Below are 15374 nucleotides of genomic sequence, written 5' to 3'. Positions count from 1 at the left end.
CAAAATAAGTCATTTAAGGTTACCTTTCCTATACATCCCCCCACCATTATATTTCCCCCCCCACAAAAAAGCTGTAAACCTAGGGGGAAACACTGCAATGACTCAATTTGTACTAGATGGCCAGTGTGGTTTACCTCTTCCTTGCCCAGGGGTCTGAAGCGGGCCTGGTATCTGCTGAGCTCCACATTCAGCCGGTGGACGGTCATCTTCAAGCTGTCATTCTCATCCACCAGCTCCTGGGCCTGCTGCCTCAGACTCAGAAGTTCTGCTTGCTCACCTGCAGGGGGCAGCGCAGGCAACAGACACACTCATCAGCTCCCTACAGAGACTGCAGAAGAAGACTTCTATTCACAGAATTAGCTAGTTTGAGCTAGTCACTAGTAAGGGGGATGGTAAGTTGATCCGACGTCCAGGATTTCAATTAAACCCTTCACCACCCCCTCACCTCATTCTCCCTGTATCCCCCAGCCCACCTCACCCTCCTTCTCCCTGGACCACCCCCTCCTTCTCCCTGGATCCCGCATCCAACCCCACCCTCCTTCTGCCTGGATCCCCCAGCCCACCTCACTCTCCTTCTCCCTGGACCACCCCCTCCTTCTCCCTGAATCCCCCAGCCCACCCCACCCTCCTTCTCCCTGGACCACACCCTCCTTCTCCCTGGATCCCCCAGCCCACCTCACCCTCCTTCTCCCTGGACCACCCCCTCCTTCTCCCTGGATCCCCCATCCAACCCCACCCTCCTTCTGCCTGGATCCCCCAGCCCACCTCACCCTCCTTCTCCCTGGACCACCCCCTCCTTCTCCCAGGATCCCCCAGCCCACCTCACTCTCCTTCTCCCTGGACCACCCCCTCCTTCTCCCTGGATCCCCCAGCCCACCTCACCCTCCTTCTCCCTGGACCACCCCCTCCTTCTCCCTGAATCCCCCAGCCCACCCCACCTGCGGTGGGGCCCGTCTGAGCGGAGGCCCTGCTGAGCTCCAACTGTCGCTCCAGCTGCTGCAGCCGCTCGTGGCTCCTCTGCAGCTGGAGGCTCTGTTCTGTGCAGCGCTGCTCCAGGGCCCTGCGCTCTGCCGCCAGGCCCTGGTTCTGCTCCGTCAGGGCCCGCGTCATCTCCCTCTGCACTTCCAGCACCTCCCTGTAGGCCTCTCGGGGCCCTTGGGGGTGGGTGGTGGAAGGGAGGTGGAGTGGAGGGTAAAGGGGAGGGGGGTGGAGGGTAAAGGGGAGGGGGATGGAGGGTAAAGGGGAGGGGGGTGGAGGGTAAAGGGGAGGGGGGTGGAGGGTAAAGGGGAGGGGGGGTGGAGGGTAAAGGGGAGGGGGGTGGAGGGTAAAGGGGAGGGGGGTGGAGGGTAAAGGGGAGGGGGGTGGTGGGTAAAGGGGAGGGGGGTGGAGGGTAAAGGGGAGGGGGGTGGAGGGTAAAGGGGAGGGGGGTGGTGGTTGTGTAGTGGTCAGATGTATGGAAGGTGGCAGAGAGGACCGTGAGGATGCCAACACACCAGGAAACAGGGCAGGAGCACACACAACGCACACAACACAACACACACAACACCACGAGACAGAGCGAAAACACAAACAAGGGAAAGAAAAAGGGAAAACGTCAACATAAAATCCATAAAAGGAAGTGTATGAGATTTACCACAACACCACCAAATCAACCCCCAAAAAATAGGGAATATCTTCAGAGCCCTCAGAACACCAAGCCTGGGAGAAGTTTTATTTTCTAGTCATTACTTTGTGACTTTGCCTCCGAAAAACAAGCATCATCACTTCTAAAGTGTGAGCGGTGTTGATCGCTCGTGTGCTGGCTGAGCAGTTTGAGAGTTTATGTTAGACACCCAAAGTTTTTCTGATCAGTATGCCTGGTCCACAACACAGCTACATTGGAATTCATGGTCTTTGATGCATTTTTGGTTTGTCCAGCGCCTACCATGGCTGCAGGTCCAGATGCTGCTTGTCTACCCCCCCCCCCCCCCCCCCCCACTCCCCGTTGCAAGTCACGTGTTTTTGTAAATGTTGTTGTGCTTATGTGCTGAGGTTTTTGTCTGTTCCCACACTGTACTCCTCTAGGAGCATTGTCTGGGTGTTGCCTTTTTCTCTCCTCCTCTCTCCTCATGTTATGCTGTAACTTTCTAGTCTGGTCCTGTCTACCCCCTTGTCATGTTTGTGTATTAGAAACTGCAAGTGGCAGCTCGGATCTAACATGGATTTGAGAGACCGCAGATAGAGTGCGGCTAGTTTGGTTTGTTAATCGTTTTAGATCAACACTTGTATTATTGATTTTGTTGATTTTATGTAAAGCAATTTGAGCTGCAATTCTTGTATGAAAAGTGCTATATAAATAGTCTTACTTACTTACTTACTGTTTGTATGGAAAAAAAAACACTGTTAAAAACAAGGACAAAAAAGGCTAGTGTTGACAAAACAAAATAACAAGCTTATTAAAATAACTTTCATTTTCACTTACTGAGAAGGGGGAAAATGATACAAAATCCATAATAAGCAGCATCGCTAGAAAGAGGATTACTCACTGGATGGATTTCTGTAGCTGCATACAGATTTCTCCAAGCAGAGCCTGGTTGTGTTTGCATAATAGCATAGCTGCATGTTAGTGTTGCCCAAGGTGATAGTATTGACTCTTGAGCAGTGTTTAAGCCAAGAAATTGCAATTAGCCTGCCGTTGCTCCATCCCAGTAACTAGGACTGGTTTAACATTTAGTCATTTTAACATGATGATAGTCCTTTGCATGAATTCAATTAGTATGCATGGTGGCCAAAACCTACGTGAAATGTCAACAATCTCATAAAATTCGCATTTATAGCACATATCCCCAGACTAGCAAAGACGAATCCACAAGTTAACCAAAAGCAAACTCTCTCTAGCATGAATGAGGATGAAGTAAGGGCCCGCGTCCAAATATTTTGTACTCATCTCCATTTCCTCGCCTCCTACATCTAATGGAGAAGTTGCAAGCGGATGTAAGCTGTGGTTAAGATGCCGCGAAGAAGAAAGAAGAAACATTGGCAGTAGAACAGAACGCTAACTGAGCAGCGCGTAGCAACAGCACAACACGGCCCAACACAGCACACAGCATGATGCATGCAGCTCTGATCTACTGTACTAACCTGAACTTCCACCTGTCCTGCTATCTGTACTCTTCTTCTGGGACTTCTTTGTCGATGAACCCTGGTTCTCTTTGGGAGACCGAGCGCTTGTGTCGTCCGTAAAATCTGGGATAAAAGAAGACGAGTCAAGATAATTCAAATAATATCGAATTGTTTTATTGTGACGTTGAAATATCTATCTTTGCAGGGCTGTGAAGATATCTGGACTCATAACTTCAATTCCAGTCACAGGCAAACCAAATGTTGGCTTAACAGTATACAAAATGCCATTAACTGTTATAGTCTAATAAGGTTTACTATCAAAGATTGCCTTTTTTACTGTCTCTTAACCCTAACCCAGGTAAACTTTCGTTGTGGGTTACGTCACTGAGAGTGTCACTCCCTTTAATGATATTTGACAGTTGCTGTGGCTTTATGTAAGACGATTCAGAGAACTTTTAAAGTACCCCTCTAGGATAGTCCAGAGCAGAGTTAACAAGCTAAAAGCAAGGACAAGGGCATCTCAAGAGACGCGATGGCAATTCCCCGCATTCCAGTTATATTCATTAAAATTCCTTTCATCGCTAGCCTCACTCATTTCCCCTCTGAACAACAGAGGCCACGGTCAATTAGTAACACAGAGCAGAGGAACACTCAAACGGCGGGAAAGTGTCTTTATGAGGTGGACCAAAAAGATTCAATTAATCCTTGAAATGGAATGCGTTAGTTTTAGCTAGCGAGCACGGAGACATGCTCGTTTAGATTGTAAATCTGACATTTGGTTAATCCACAAGGAGCATCCACAAGGAGTGATATCTTCCTGACCGGGAAACTGGGAGTTCTTACCCGGGGAAGGCATGGCCCTGTTAGATGAAGGCCTCCGCTCCGGTTTAGGCGAAGGCTTAATGAGTTGCAGAAAGGGGAGAATGAGAGAGGGAATGGAAAAACAAAAGAATGAGTCATTAAAAATACTGAAGTATTTTTTTTTTTTTTAACTGCACCCCCTCTCTGCTAGTTCTCAGCTGTTATGCACACTTGGAAGGGGGGTGTGGGAGATAAGTAGGAAAGCCTGTCACTGTGGTGATAGCGGCCGAGACATTTAGCATCGCAATGAGTGTGAGATTATCAACTACCGTGAGACGGAAAGGGGAAGATGGTAAATCCGAGCCCTGGCCCAGTGGTGTCCACCGGTATCAGCATCAAACGGTAATGACTTGGCAAAAATGGAAAAACATCCCCGGAAAAACGTTGGACTGGGTCATCAGCAGCTCCATGCTGCCATTACGATTTATTTTTTTACACATGATTCCATTCTGTACACAGCCGGTTACGGATCGATTTTCTTATTCACGGTTGCAGACATAGAAAGTGAATGAATGCTATTGATTTTCTGACTGTACCAAAATAACAATTAAACTAATGTAGCTATATTGCTGTCACTGTGCCATAATGGTTATATAAAACAATTGGGAGGGGGGGGTGAACCTGCGACTTCTCGGTCTGTACTATAGATTGTATAGTGAAATGCTTTACCCACTGAGCTATTCCCCGTCCTAAGAGATCAACTTCTTTGTATGATGCCGCAACTGGAGTAGCACTCTTAATTTAATTGTTGAGAGCTACACAATGACAACAAAGGCTTTCAGTTTCAGTTTGGGGTGACTGCAGGCAGATGAGCCGGGTTATCCTGGTGGGGAAGGCACTCTAATCTGGAGCCACGAGGGTGGATGGGGCTTGTCTGCACTGGCAGCATTGCTCCACAGAGGGATCCTCTCTGGCTGAGAGAGGCCACCTGCTGGTGTGTGTGTGTGTGTGTGTGTGTGTGTGTGTGTGTGTGTGTGTGTGTGTGTGTGAGAGAGAGAGAGAATGTGAGAGAGAGTAAGGGGTGGGGAGGGTAAAGAGACAGAGAGAAAGGGAATGTGAATAGTGAGAGTTAGAGGAATAGTGAGTTATTGAGAGAGAGGAATAGTGAGTTATTGAGAAAGGAATAGTGAGTTATTGAGAAAGGAATAGTGAGTTATTGAGAGAGAGGAATAGTGGGTTATTGAGAGAGGAATAGTGAGTTATTGAGAGAGAGAATTAGTGAGTTATTGAGAGAGAGGAATAGTGAGTTATTGAGAAAGGAATAGTGAGTTATTTAGAGAAGAATAGTGAGTTAAAGAGAGGAATAGTGCGTTATTGAGAGAGGAATAGTGAGTTATTGAGAGAGGAATAGTGAGTTATTGAGAGAGAGAAGTAGTGAGTTATTGAGAGAGAGAAATTGTGAGTTATTGAGGAGAAAGTTAGATGGGTAGATGACATTGACAAAGAGAGAAAGTAATGGCGAGTTAGAGAAATGGAGGGTATAATTGAGATTTTAAGAGAGAGAGAGAGAGAGATAAGTGAGAGTTGAGAGAGAGATAAGTGAGAGAGAGAGAGAAGTGAGAGTTGAGAGAGAGATAAGTGAGAGAGAGAGCGGGGAGTAGTGAGAGTTCGGGGAGGGAAGGAGTAGTGAGAGTTAAGGGAGGGAGGGAGTAGTGAGAGTTAAGGGAGGGAGGGAATAGTGAGAGTTAAGGGAGGGAGTAGTGAGAGTTAAGGAGGGAGTAGTGAGAGTTAAGGGAGGGAGTAGTGAGAGTTAAGGAGGGAGGGAGTAGTGAGAGTTAAGGAGGGAGGGAGTAGTGAGAGTTAAGGGAGGGAGGGAGTAGTGAGAGTTAAGGGAGGGAGGGAGTAGTGAGAGTTAAGGGAGGGAGGGAATAGTGAGAGTTAAGGAGTGAGTAGTGAGAGTTAAGGGAGGGAGGGAGTAGTGAGAGTTAAGGGAGGGAGTAGTGAGAGTTAAGGGAGGGAGTAGTGAGAGTTAAGGAGGGAGTAGTGAGAGTTAAGGAGGGAGGGAGTAGTGAGAGTTAAGGGAGGGAGGGAGTAGTGAGAGTTAAGGGAGGGAGTAGTGAGAGTTAAGGGAGGGAGGGAGTAGTGAGAGTTAAGGGAGGGAGTAGTGAGAGTTAAGGGAGGGAGGGAGTAGTGAGAGTTAAGGGAGGGAGTAGTGAGAGTTAAGGGAGGGAGTAGTGAGAGTTAAGGGAGGGAGGGAGTGAGAGTTAAGGAGGGAGTAGTGAGAGTTAAGGGAGGGAGGGAGGGAGTGAGAGTTAAGGGAGGGAGTAGTGAGAGTTAAGGGAGGGAGGGAGTGAGAGTTAAGGAGGGAGTAGTGAGAGTTAAGGGAGGGAGGGAGTGAGAGTTAAGGGAGGGAGTAGTGAGAGTTAAGGGAGGGAGGGAGTGAGAGTTAAGGGAGGGAGTAGTGAGAGTTAAGGGAGGGAGGGAGTGAGAGTTAAGGAGGGAGTAGTGAGAGTTAAGGGAGGGAGGGAGTGAGAGTTAAGGAGGGAGTAGTGAGAGTTAAGGAGGGAGGGAGTGACTGGGCTCATGGCTCAGGCAGCAGTCTGATGGGAGCACAGCTCTCCAAGTCTCCCTGCTGGTCGTCTGGTGCCCGTGGGCACGGGGGAGTCATGGAGAGGTGTGATTGGAAGGCCCAGCAGAGGCAGTGTAGTCACACACATTCATTTCAGCCTCAATTATCAGACTAGTAGCAAACATGACAGGCCTATTAAAAAACCTCCTGACCCCTCCACCACAGCAGTGTTTGTGTGTGTGTGAGAAACTGAAGGGCAATGCACAGGTGCAGGTAACAAAACACCCTCCCCTCCCACTCAATCTCTCTTAAACTGTTGTCCTTCAATGTCTCATGGGGAAACACATTATTAGTCGGGGGGGGTTTGGCTCAAAAAATCAAGGTCAGTCCACCCTGAGGCAAACGGACTGACTGACCATGAAATCAACTCAAGAACTAGGAAGCAACAACCTACCATTTAGCTGTGGGATCAAAATTAACCTAATTAATCAAAAGAATGGCATAGCTGAGGGTAAAATTACAAGCAGGAGGAAAAAGAGGGGAGAGAAAAAAGAAAGTGTCTTACCGTTCTGAATGCCCCCTTTTGGACCTCAATTTCCTCTGGAATAAAGTGTTTGATATTAATTGCGGTCATTAAGCGAGTCAATTTTACCCTACGCAGTGCAGGGTTATTTGGCAGCTGCCCTCATCAAAGTGAACTCAAGGAGTCCTACAACTTTGATGATACAACAGAAGAACAACTAATTTGTTTAATTAGATTCCAACATCATAACGAAGTGTGACGCACATTAAGGATCGTTTTTATTATCCTTTGACATGACAGCTAATCAGTAAAGGTAACTGTTCAAACATCTCACCACACACTCATGCGTCACGCTGGACGCTCTCCATTACTCCATGTAGACACAAACACGTCATTCAACTAATCCTTACAGTACTATGCATATTGATCAGTCATTACAGCCTAATATAATACTCACAGCTGCCGTCGCGATCTAATCTGAGATTTAACATTGCAGGACTGTTTCGTGTGACACAAAAAATTTGTTGTGGGAAAAGCATTCACTCAACTAAACCTTGATGTACAATGCATACGGATCAGTCACTAAAGCCTAATAGAATCATTCATAGCTACCAGTGTGATCTAATGTGAGAGGTAACGTTGCAGGACTGTGGAACACGGTGTGTTTAGTGGGACAGGAAGTCAGAGAGGGTATGTCCGGGGCTGGAGAGACTCACCTCGGGGGAGAGGGGACACTATGCCGAGAGAGTCATCCGTCTCCTCGACTCCCTCCGACTGGAAACCCTGCGGAACCAGGAGAAAGATGGTCTTGGTACGCATACACAGCAACCCAGGCACACACAGAAACACACTTTTCCTTGTTTGAAAGTCTGACGTGACCTCTTGCATGCATCTCTCTGCCAGGTTCATGTCTTTTTAAAGAATATCTTTAATTCAGGACTTTCATAGGGTGTCCCTCGGGGAGGCATGTCAGTGTGTCCTGGTTTAATCATGAGAAACATCACACTTAAGACACCATCTTCCAAAACTCCATCTTGCAAACTACCTTCACATGGGCCACCATGAAGCATCTCAGTGCTAGAGCCTGAAGCATTATGACACACACAGATCTAGAACCATCTCAGTGCTAGAGCCTGAAGCATTATGACACACACAGATCTAGAACCATCTCAGTGCTAGAGCCTGAAGCATTATGACACACACAGATCTAGAACCATCTCAGTGCTAGAGCCTGAAGCATTATGACACACACAGATCTAGAACCATCTCAGTGCTAGAGCCTGAAGCATTATGACACACACAGATCTAGAACCATCTTGGTGCTAGAGCCTGAAGCATTATGACACACACAGGTCTAGAAGCATCTCGGTGCTAGAGCCTGAAGCATTATGACACACACAAATCTAGAAGCATCTCGGTGCTAGAGCCTGAAGCATTATGACACACACAGATCTAGAACCATCTCAGTGCTAGAGCCTGAAGCATTATGACACACACAGATCTAGAAGCATCTCAGTGCTAGAGCCTGAAGCATTATGACACACACAGATCTAGAAGCATCTCAGTGCTAGGGCCTGAAGCATTATGACACCCAGATCTAGAAGCATCTCAGTGCTAGAGCCTGAAGCATTATGACACACACAGATCTAGAAGCATCTCCGTGCTCGAGCCTAAAGCATTATGACACACCCAGATCTAGAAGATTAAGGTGATCTCCTGCTATCCATATGTCATGCTAATGACAAGTGCTTGGTTCTTAAGCTGAAGCAACTCGCTCTAATGGTTGATAAAGTTATAGTCCTCCAGAGTTAATTGCACCCAGATCCTCGTTTATAATCCATACTCAATTTCAGGCCTTTAAATAAAAAAAGCACGAAAAAATTGTGAGTACAGCTGAATTCAGCTACCATCCAATCAAACGTTTATGCGGGGAAGGAACCCAAACACAAGCCTAATGAAGTGGCTCGATAACAATGCATATTTCATCGCATTACAGTTCAAAGTAATCCACCATGTTGTGTCCCGCAGAGCAGAGATCACTCCTGCATCTTGCATGGGCCACACAGTAGAGGGGAAGTGCAAAGTCTGCAGATAGCCGGATTCCAAACGATCACATCCATCTAAGAGAGCTCCCTACATTATAAAACAACCGTTAAAATGGCAGGTCTACGAGGGTAGTTAAACCGAACGTTGGTGGCGAGGATGAAACTACACCTGTCTCACAAAACGAGGCTGTAACAAAGAGTGGAATATGTTTCGAAGACTAGCTTCACATATCTACCTAGCGGTTAGACAAAGAAAACAAACAGCAGATGGTGTTTGGCGTATGGTCCACAGACGTGCCAGGCTAATTGTTGTCGAGTGGGGAGGGGTGGGGGGTTCATCTCATCAGTTCTAACTCATTTTAGTGTCATATCCTGGAGGGGGCCATCCATTCTGATGTACCAAAGCGATCCTCATCACTTAACAGAGACAGCTGTTACTGTGGCATATGTTGTAGGAGTTGAAGATCTATAGGGCTTCACTCGTTCTATCTTCATTCAGTCAAGTAGAATGAAGAAAGACAACACCAATTTATATTTCCCTTGAGTATGATAATGTTGTCTATATCAACATTTGTGTGCGATACGTTTCGTGGCAAATGTGGTGTTTCCATAGTGATAACCTCAGTTCAAATACGCAAGCTTCCTTGGTTCAACAGGCACTGCTGTAATCAACCCAAAATCAGAGGAGCAAATGTAACTGAACAGCTCCACCTTAAGGATCCATATGGTTGTGACAGAAATTCAGAAGGACGTGCGTTGACATTGTACAAGACAAGTCTACTACCTATTACGGCAAGTATAAAACACATGACAAATTGCCAAAAAGAAATACAGAAATAATATTGAAATACATAACACATAGAAAGACTTAAGCTACAACTAGAATTTTTTTTTTTTTTTTTACCTTGATCAAAATATTATCTGATATTTCCCACCTGTTTCAAAGGCTTCGCATAAACGTCGTCCGTGGTTCTGCTTCGACTCCTCCCCTGCCTGTCTAGAGACTGGTAGACATGATCGTCCTCTGACAGCCCCTCTCTCCCTAGGACCTCTTCTTCCTCGTCTTCGTCATAGTCTTCATCAGAGCATCCAGGAGAGGGCAAACGAGGCCTGTCAGCCAAAGACTCTCTCCATCTGTCTCTGAAATGGAAAGGCATTAGCAACAGATCACAGATCAACCGCCTTGAAGGAAGACATCACTCATATTTAGTCAGCACTGGCCATTAGGTGCCAAACTCAGCTGAACACTTTGGCAGTGTAGCCAGAGATTTCGGATAACTAACTACTATTGGCATTTGTAATGCCGTAGCTTAGGATGGGAAGTGGTGCTGATTAACGGTTCTTTTGAACACATCAGAGCGACTGTGCTAACAACTTACTCGGTGTAGAGAGCAGTGCTGGCGGGAGGTTGGAAAATATTGTCGTTTTCCAAGTGAGAACAGTCGCTCTCGGAGAGGGATCTAGAAAAGGATCGCGTGGGAGGGATGGCCACCGTCCGCCCGGTCAGCGAGGAAGACAAGATGGCTGCTGCCAAGGCTGATCTGTTAACATGTTGAAAGGGGACAAGGGAGTCAGATGGCTGAGTGGTGAGGGAATCGGGCTAGTAATCAGAAGGTTGCTAGTTCGATTCCCGGCTATGCCAACCAAATGACGTGTCCTTGGGCAAGGCATTTCATCCTACTTGCCTCGGGGGGAATGTCCCTGTACTTACTGTAAGTCGCTCTGGATAAAAGTGTCTGCTAAATGACTAAATGTAAATGTAAGGGGAACCAATTCAGGATTAAGCTAAATACAGACGAGGCAGACAGAAGATAAGCCTACATTACACATTCGCTCTGGGTATACAAGTGTCCTCAAATCAGAGCAGACATGATGAGTTGCAATTAAACTGAGAAGTCGATGAGCACACTTTTTAGTTTTTTTTTACAGATCAAGTCGGAATTTGTCTATTCAGTGACAACTTACTTGTTTGGAAAGTCATCTGGGATGGAGAGATTATGGGAAAGAATGATAATGACAGACAAAAAGGAGAAGAGAAAAAGGTGTCACACATAGGTACCTGTCTCTGTCTGGAGAGGGGCATGGACTGCGTGGGGGAGGGGTACGGGGAACAGCAGGTCTGGGGGCAATGGTGGCGGCAGGGATCAAACCATGAGCTATGTGCTTCTACATAGACCATAGGAAAAGCGGTTAGGGAAACGACAACACGGAGACAGACACGCGGATGATGCCATGCTGTCGAGAGGAAAGGGGTTAGTGTGTTGGGTGGTATGGATGTTAAACAGTTATCTAATGAGGTAATTTACCGTATGCATTTTTAATGTTGCAAAATATTCTTAGCGCGTAATGATTGAAATGGAGATGCAAGCTCCCTTTATCACTGGACTTAGTCATCGTGTATATACAGCCATCATTGCTTTGAAGTATGGAACTATATGCTATCAGAGCAGCTTATGGTTTTCGTTCAGGACATTTTCGACAAAACCTACACAGTAGCAAGCTAGCTCTACAGTTAGCTAACGTTAGATATGGCTAGCTAACATTCAGAAATAACTAGCCATGCAATTTATTTACTCTCGTTTAACTTACTACTGATCTAACTAGCACTGTATCTTAGTTATTATCACACACTCCAGACGTCAAAGTTTGACTTACAAATTCGTTCTTCTCGCTTCTCCTGAAACTAAATTTTGACATCATGAGTTTTATCGAGAAGTTTTGTTCGGTTTGGCTTTGCTTCAAGTAACGTCGTTTACGCACTTTGGATAACAAGGTAGCTAACGATAGCTAAGGCCAAGACAAGTGACATAAGGAATTCTTTGGCAATATTTTAATGTCTCATTGCAATTCGTCAAGTAGCTACACCAGTACTGCTGGCTAGCTACCTGTTGTATCTAGACGCTTAGTGCTGTAAAACCACTCAGCTACAACATAATGCTTGATTGGCTTACAGTAAACGGAGTAGCCACTCACTGCTTCGCTTCAATCCTCTTAGCAACGCCATTGGTTTAAATCTTTTTGAATCAATCGCATCATCGCACGTGGATTACTTATCCAGCAGGTGGCCCTATAATACCGTGGCTTTGATCTACAATTGATGATGTAGCCTAGATTTTTACCAGATTTTGTAACACAGACCATTTGAGTACCCATTCACTTTAGTGCTTGCCAATCAATAAGGCACGCGCGCACACACGCACGCTAACCACTCTGACATCACTACTGGCTCGGATAAACCAGTATTTTTAATAACCCATTCAAACCACCCAGCCCACAACATGAGAAAGTGAAATCTGTGAGCAATTTAAAATCCATTAAGTCTCCACAGGCTATGCCCTGCATTCTCATTCATGTTATACAACAGAACGAGTTCTCCGAAGGAGAAAACATGGAAATGTGTTATGTTACTTTTGATTAAATGAAGAGAACTTTGCTGGTAGGTTGCTGGTTCGATTCCCCGGCAAATGACGTTGTGTCCTTGGGCAAGGCACTTCACCCTACTTGCCTCGGGGGAATGTCCCTGTACTTACTGTAAGTCGCTCTGGATAAGAGCGTCTGCTAAATGACTAAATGTAAATGTAATGTAAACGGCCTCGCATGTCACATGGCACGATTAATATTTCATCCTTGATTTCACCTTCACTCCGGCTGAGTGCCTACAGTAAACTAAGCTGTCTGTTAGTAGATCTCTTTATGCAGAGATGGCAAAAGTACACACATCCTTCACTCAAGCAGAAGTAGGCCTACTCATGTTTAAAAATACTTAAAAGTTGAAGTAGCCTACTGATGAGTTAAAAAGTGTAATCAGTAAACTTGTAGGTCTACTTAAGTACAGAAGTATGGGCTTTGACGCATACTTAAGTAAAAAATACTACTAGGCTACCTGTTTTAGTGTCTCGCTGGTAACTGGACCTCACATCATATAATACACAAATACACTATAGACGCCAGGAATCCTTTTTGACATCGACAATTTAGAACATCTCCCTCATATTTATCAAGTGCCATGGGTGATCAGGTTCGCAGTCATGTCGACATCGCTAACTCCCTCTCGGCCTACCTTTATTTCAAAACTTTCGATTTCATACACAGAGGAAGGAGAGGACAGAAGAGAGATGTCACCAAATACAGATTAAAACTTAAGTACTGTAAGGAGCCTGGCTTGCAAATGTGAGAAAGTACAGGTATTTTGGTACAAAATGTAAGAAGTGAAAGTTGTTAGAAAAATAAAGAGCGAAGTTAAGTAGACGATAGGCTACTGATAACAGAAAAATCTATTTAAGTACCTAAGTATTTGTAGCCTACTTTGTTACTTCACATCTCTGCCTATAGGTGTTGAAGTAACACGATTTCCATCTCCCTGTGAGGGGCAGACATCCTCCATATTGTTGTTGTTAACTAAATATAGGGAAGATCTGATAGATTCGTTGCAGGAAGTTCTGTTAGAGCAGTCTGTGTTCACAACGGTCCTAATCATCCTCATGCCGTTTCCAGGCCGACACACCGAAGAATACATCCATCCCGTTTCTAACGACAGAAAGTTTCCATGGCGGCAAGAGTCGAAACGATCAGTTGGGGCCAACTAAACACTGTGTAGACTATGTATTTAAGGTTGCCAAGATGAATGATCAGCGCTTCATAAAGTGACAACGTTATATGTAACCGGTGTAAATCGGTGAAACTCACTCCTCTGGTATGTAACAGGCCACCAGAGTAAACGAATAGCTAGCTTTTCTTTGGCGTAGCTGGTGCTTGGCAGTCAGAGGTGGCGTGTTCGAGCCCGGGCACGTTAATGTAGCCTACATCAGGTTAAATTGAGGTGAATTTTTCGGAAGGGTAAAAAAGGACGCTATAAGTTTATCCCACGTATTTTATTGAGATTCAACTTTACACAGACGTCAGTCAGAAAACGACAAAAGCCGATCGATAGCAAGCCTTGTCAACACAGGTATTGTGCAGTAAGTACCAAGGGAAGCAGGAGTCCTTCATCTCGTGGAAGTCATAGGCTAAACCATAAACCACAGGTGATAGTGGACATAAAATGTACAAATAACAAATATTAGGATTGACTTGTGCAACTACGTGTATGTACTGTACAACATTGAGGACTGCGCAGGTGCACAGCTCCTAAAAGACAGCAACAAGGTTAATACTTAATGCGAAGACTTAATCACATCGACGAATACGAACGTTCACTGTGCTCATTAGATTAATTTTCCTTCATGGTAATGGAACTTTAAACTACATATTATACACAGGTATATGAGTAGAACAAGTTAAATCAACAACTTTGCAAGAAATGCAGAAAGGCCTCTATACTTTTTCGCAATGTATCAATCTCAGTAAAGAGATTGACAGACTACAAATGGGTTTTAATAACCGTATCACATCTTAAGACCAAGGTAAGATATGAACCGAACAATACGCTGCTTCACTGTAGAATAGCCAGTAGGTTTCCTGAAAGATGATCAGTAAAACGTTCTGAGACATTTAAAAATACCATAGATAGACATACGAGTACCATATACATTATATATCATATACATTATTTCAGAAGTAGAGCAAGTCCACCAAAGCCAAAAGACTATTTTGCAACAGTAGGTTTTTCTACCAATATACAGATCACACAACATCACCATCCTGAAACTAGTTCAAAAGCTTAATGTACACGTAACATTTTATTTTCCTTTTATTTTATTATATAAATAATTTGATTATCAAACGTGTATAATAATCTACTTTGTAGATAATGAAATAGACCAACACGGCAAAGTGCTGGAAAATAAATTGTGAAATACATAAATCCAGTTATGGGTGAGTAAAGAAAAAATGCTGGTATTGTGAACTTCTCTAAATCCACACATGGTGATATTATTAACCTGGCACATCAAAAACAAACATGGATAAAACATTACCTTCCCTTCTGTATATAACATGTCCTTCATAAAAGCAGTAACACAGAAACATTCAAAGAAATCAAAGTCAGGTTTCTTAAGTTCCTGCTTTTCTAACCAATGCCTGTCAACTGGGCAGGTCTGTGGGGCCAGAGGTCACTGACCAGTGGGTGGTTTCAAGATTCCTCATCGTAACGCATCTAGTAAAATAAGGTACATGTGATTTTTGATGGCACAGAGTTTTGGTTTATGGCAAATCTTCCTCCCTCTCCCCCCCACCAGACGGGCAAACAGCTCACATTCAAATGTTCTGTTTTCTGTTCACCTGGCAAACCACCCCCAAAAATATTTCTTATTGACAATTGTTTTAAACACATAAATTACACAAAATACAAAACATGTTTTAGCAGCTTACAGCGCGAAAACACATGATTCTCCAT

At 44.9% G+C, this 15374-nt stretch overlaps 1 protein-coding gene across 1 annotated transcript in view; it reads right to left on the bottom strand.

Moving 5' to 3' along the window:
* Window positions 1-11837, bottom strand: part of cep89 (centrosomal protein 89) — an 84989-nt gene extending 73152 nt beyond the window's left edge. Inside the window, exons 1-10 of the mRNA XM_067248936.1 lie at window positions 11696-11837; window positions 11100-11206; window positions 10420-10581; window positions 9976-10180; window positions 7712-7778; window positions 7038-7072; window positions 3946-4000; window positions 3121-3225; window positions 939-1154; window positions 135-277 (exon numbers count right to left, since the gene is read on the bottom strand). Coding sequence (XP_067105037.1) covers window positions 135-277; window positions 939-1154; window positions 3121-3225; window positions 3946-4000; window positions 7038-7072; window positions 7712-7778; window positions 9976-10180; window positions 10420-10581; window positions 11100-11206; window positions 11696-11740 — 1140 coding nt within the window. The 5' untranslated portion in view covers window positions 11741-11837. The remainder of the gene's footprint in view (window positions 1-134; window positions 278-938; window positions 1155-3120; window positions 3226-3945; window positions 4001-7037; window positions 7073-7711; window positions 7779-9975; window positions 10181-10419; window positions 10582-11099; window positions 11207-11695) is intronic.
* Between the last annotated feature and the right edge of the window lie 3537 nt (window positions 11838-15374).

The sequence above is a fragment of the Osmerus mordax genome, chromosome 13, assembly GCF_038355195.1.
Source record: "Osmerus mordax isolate fOsmMor3 chromosome 13, fOsmMor3.pri, whole genome shotgun sequence".
Taxonomy (NCBI): domain Eukaryota; kingdom Metazoa; phylum Chordata; class Actinopteri; order Osmeriformes; family Osmeridae; genus Osmerus; species Osmerus mordax.
This window is presented reverse-complemented; position numbering and strand designations above follow the sequence as displayed.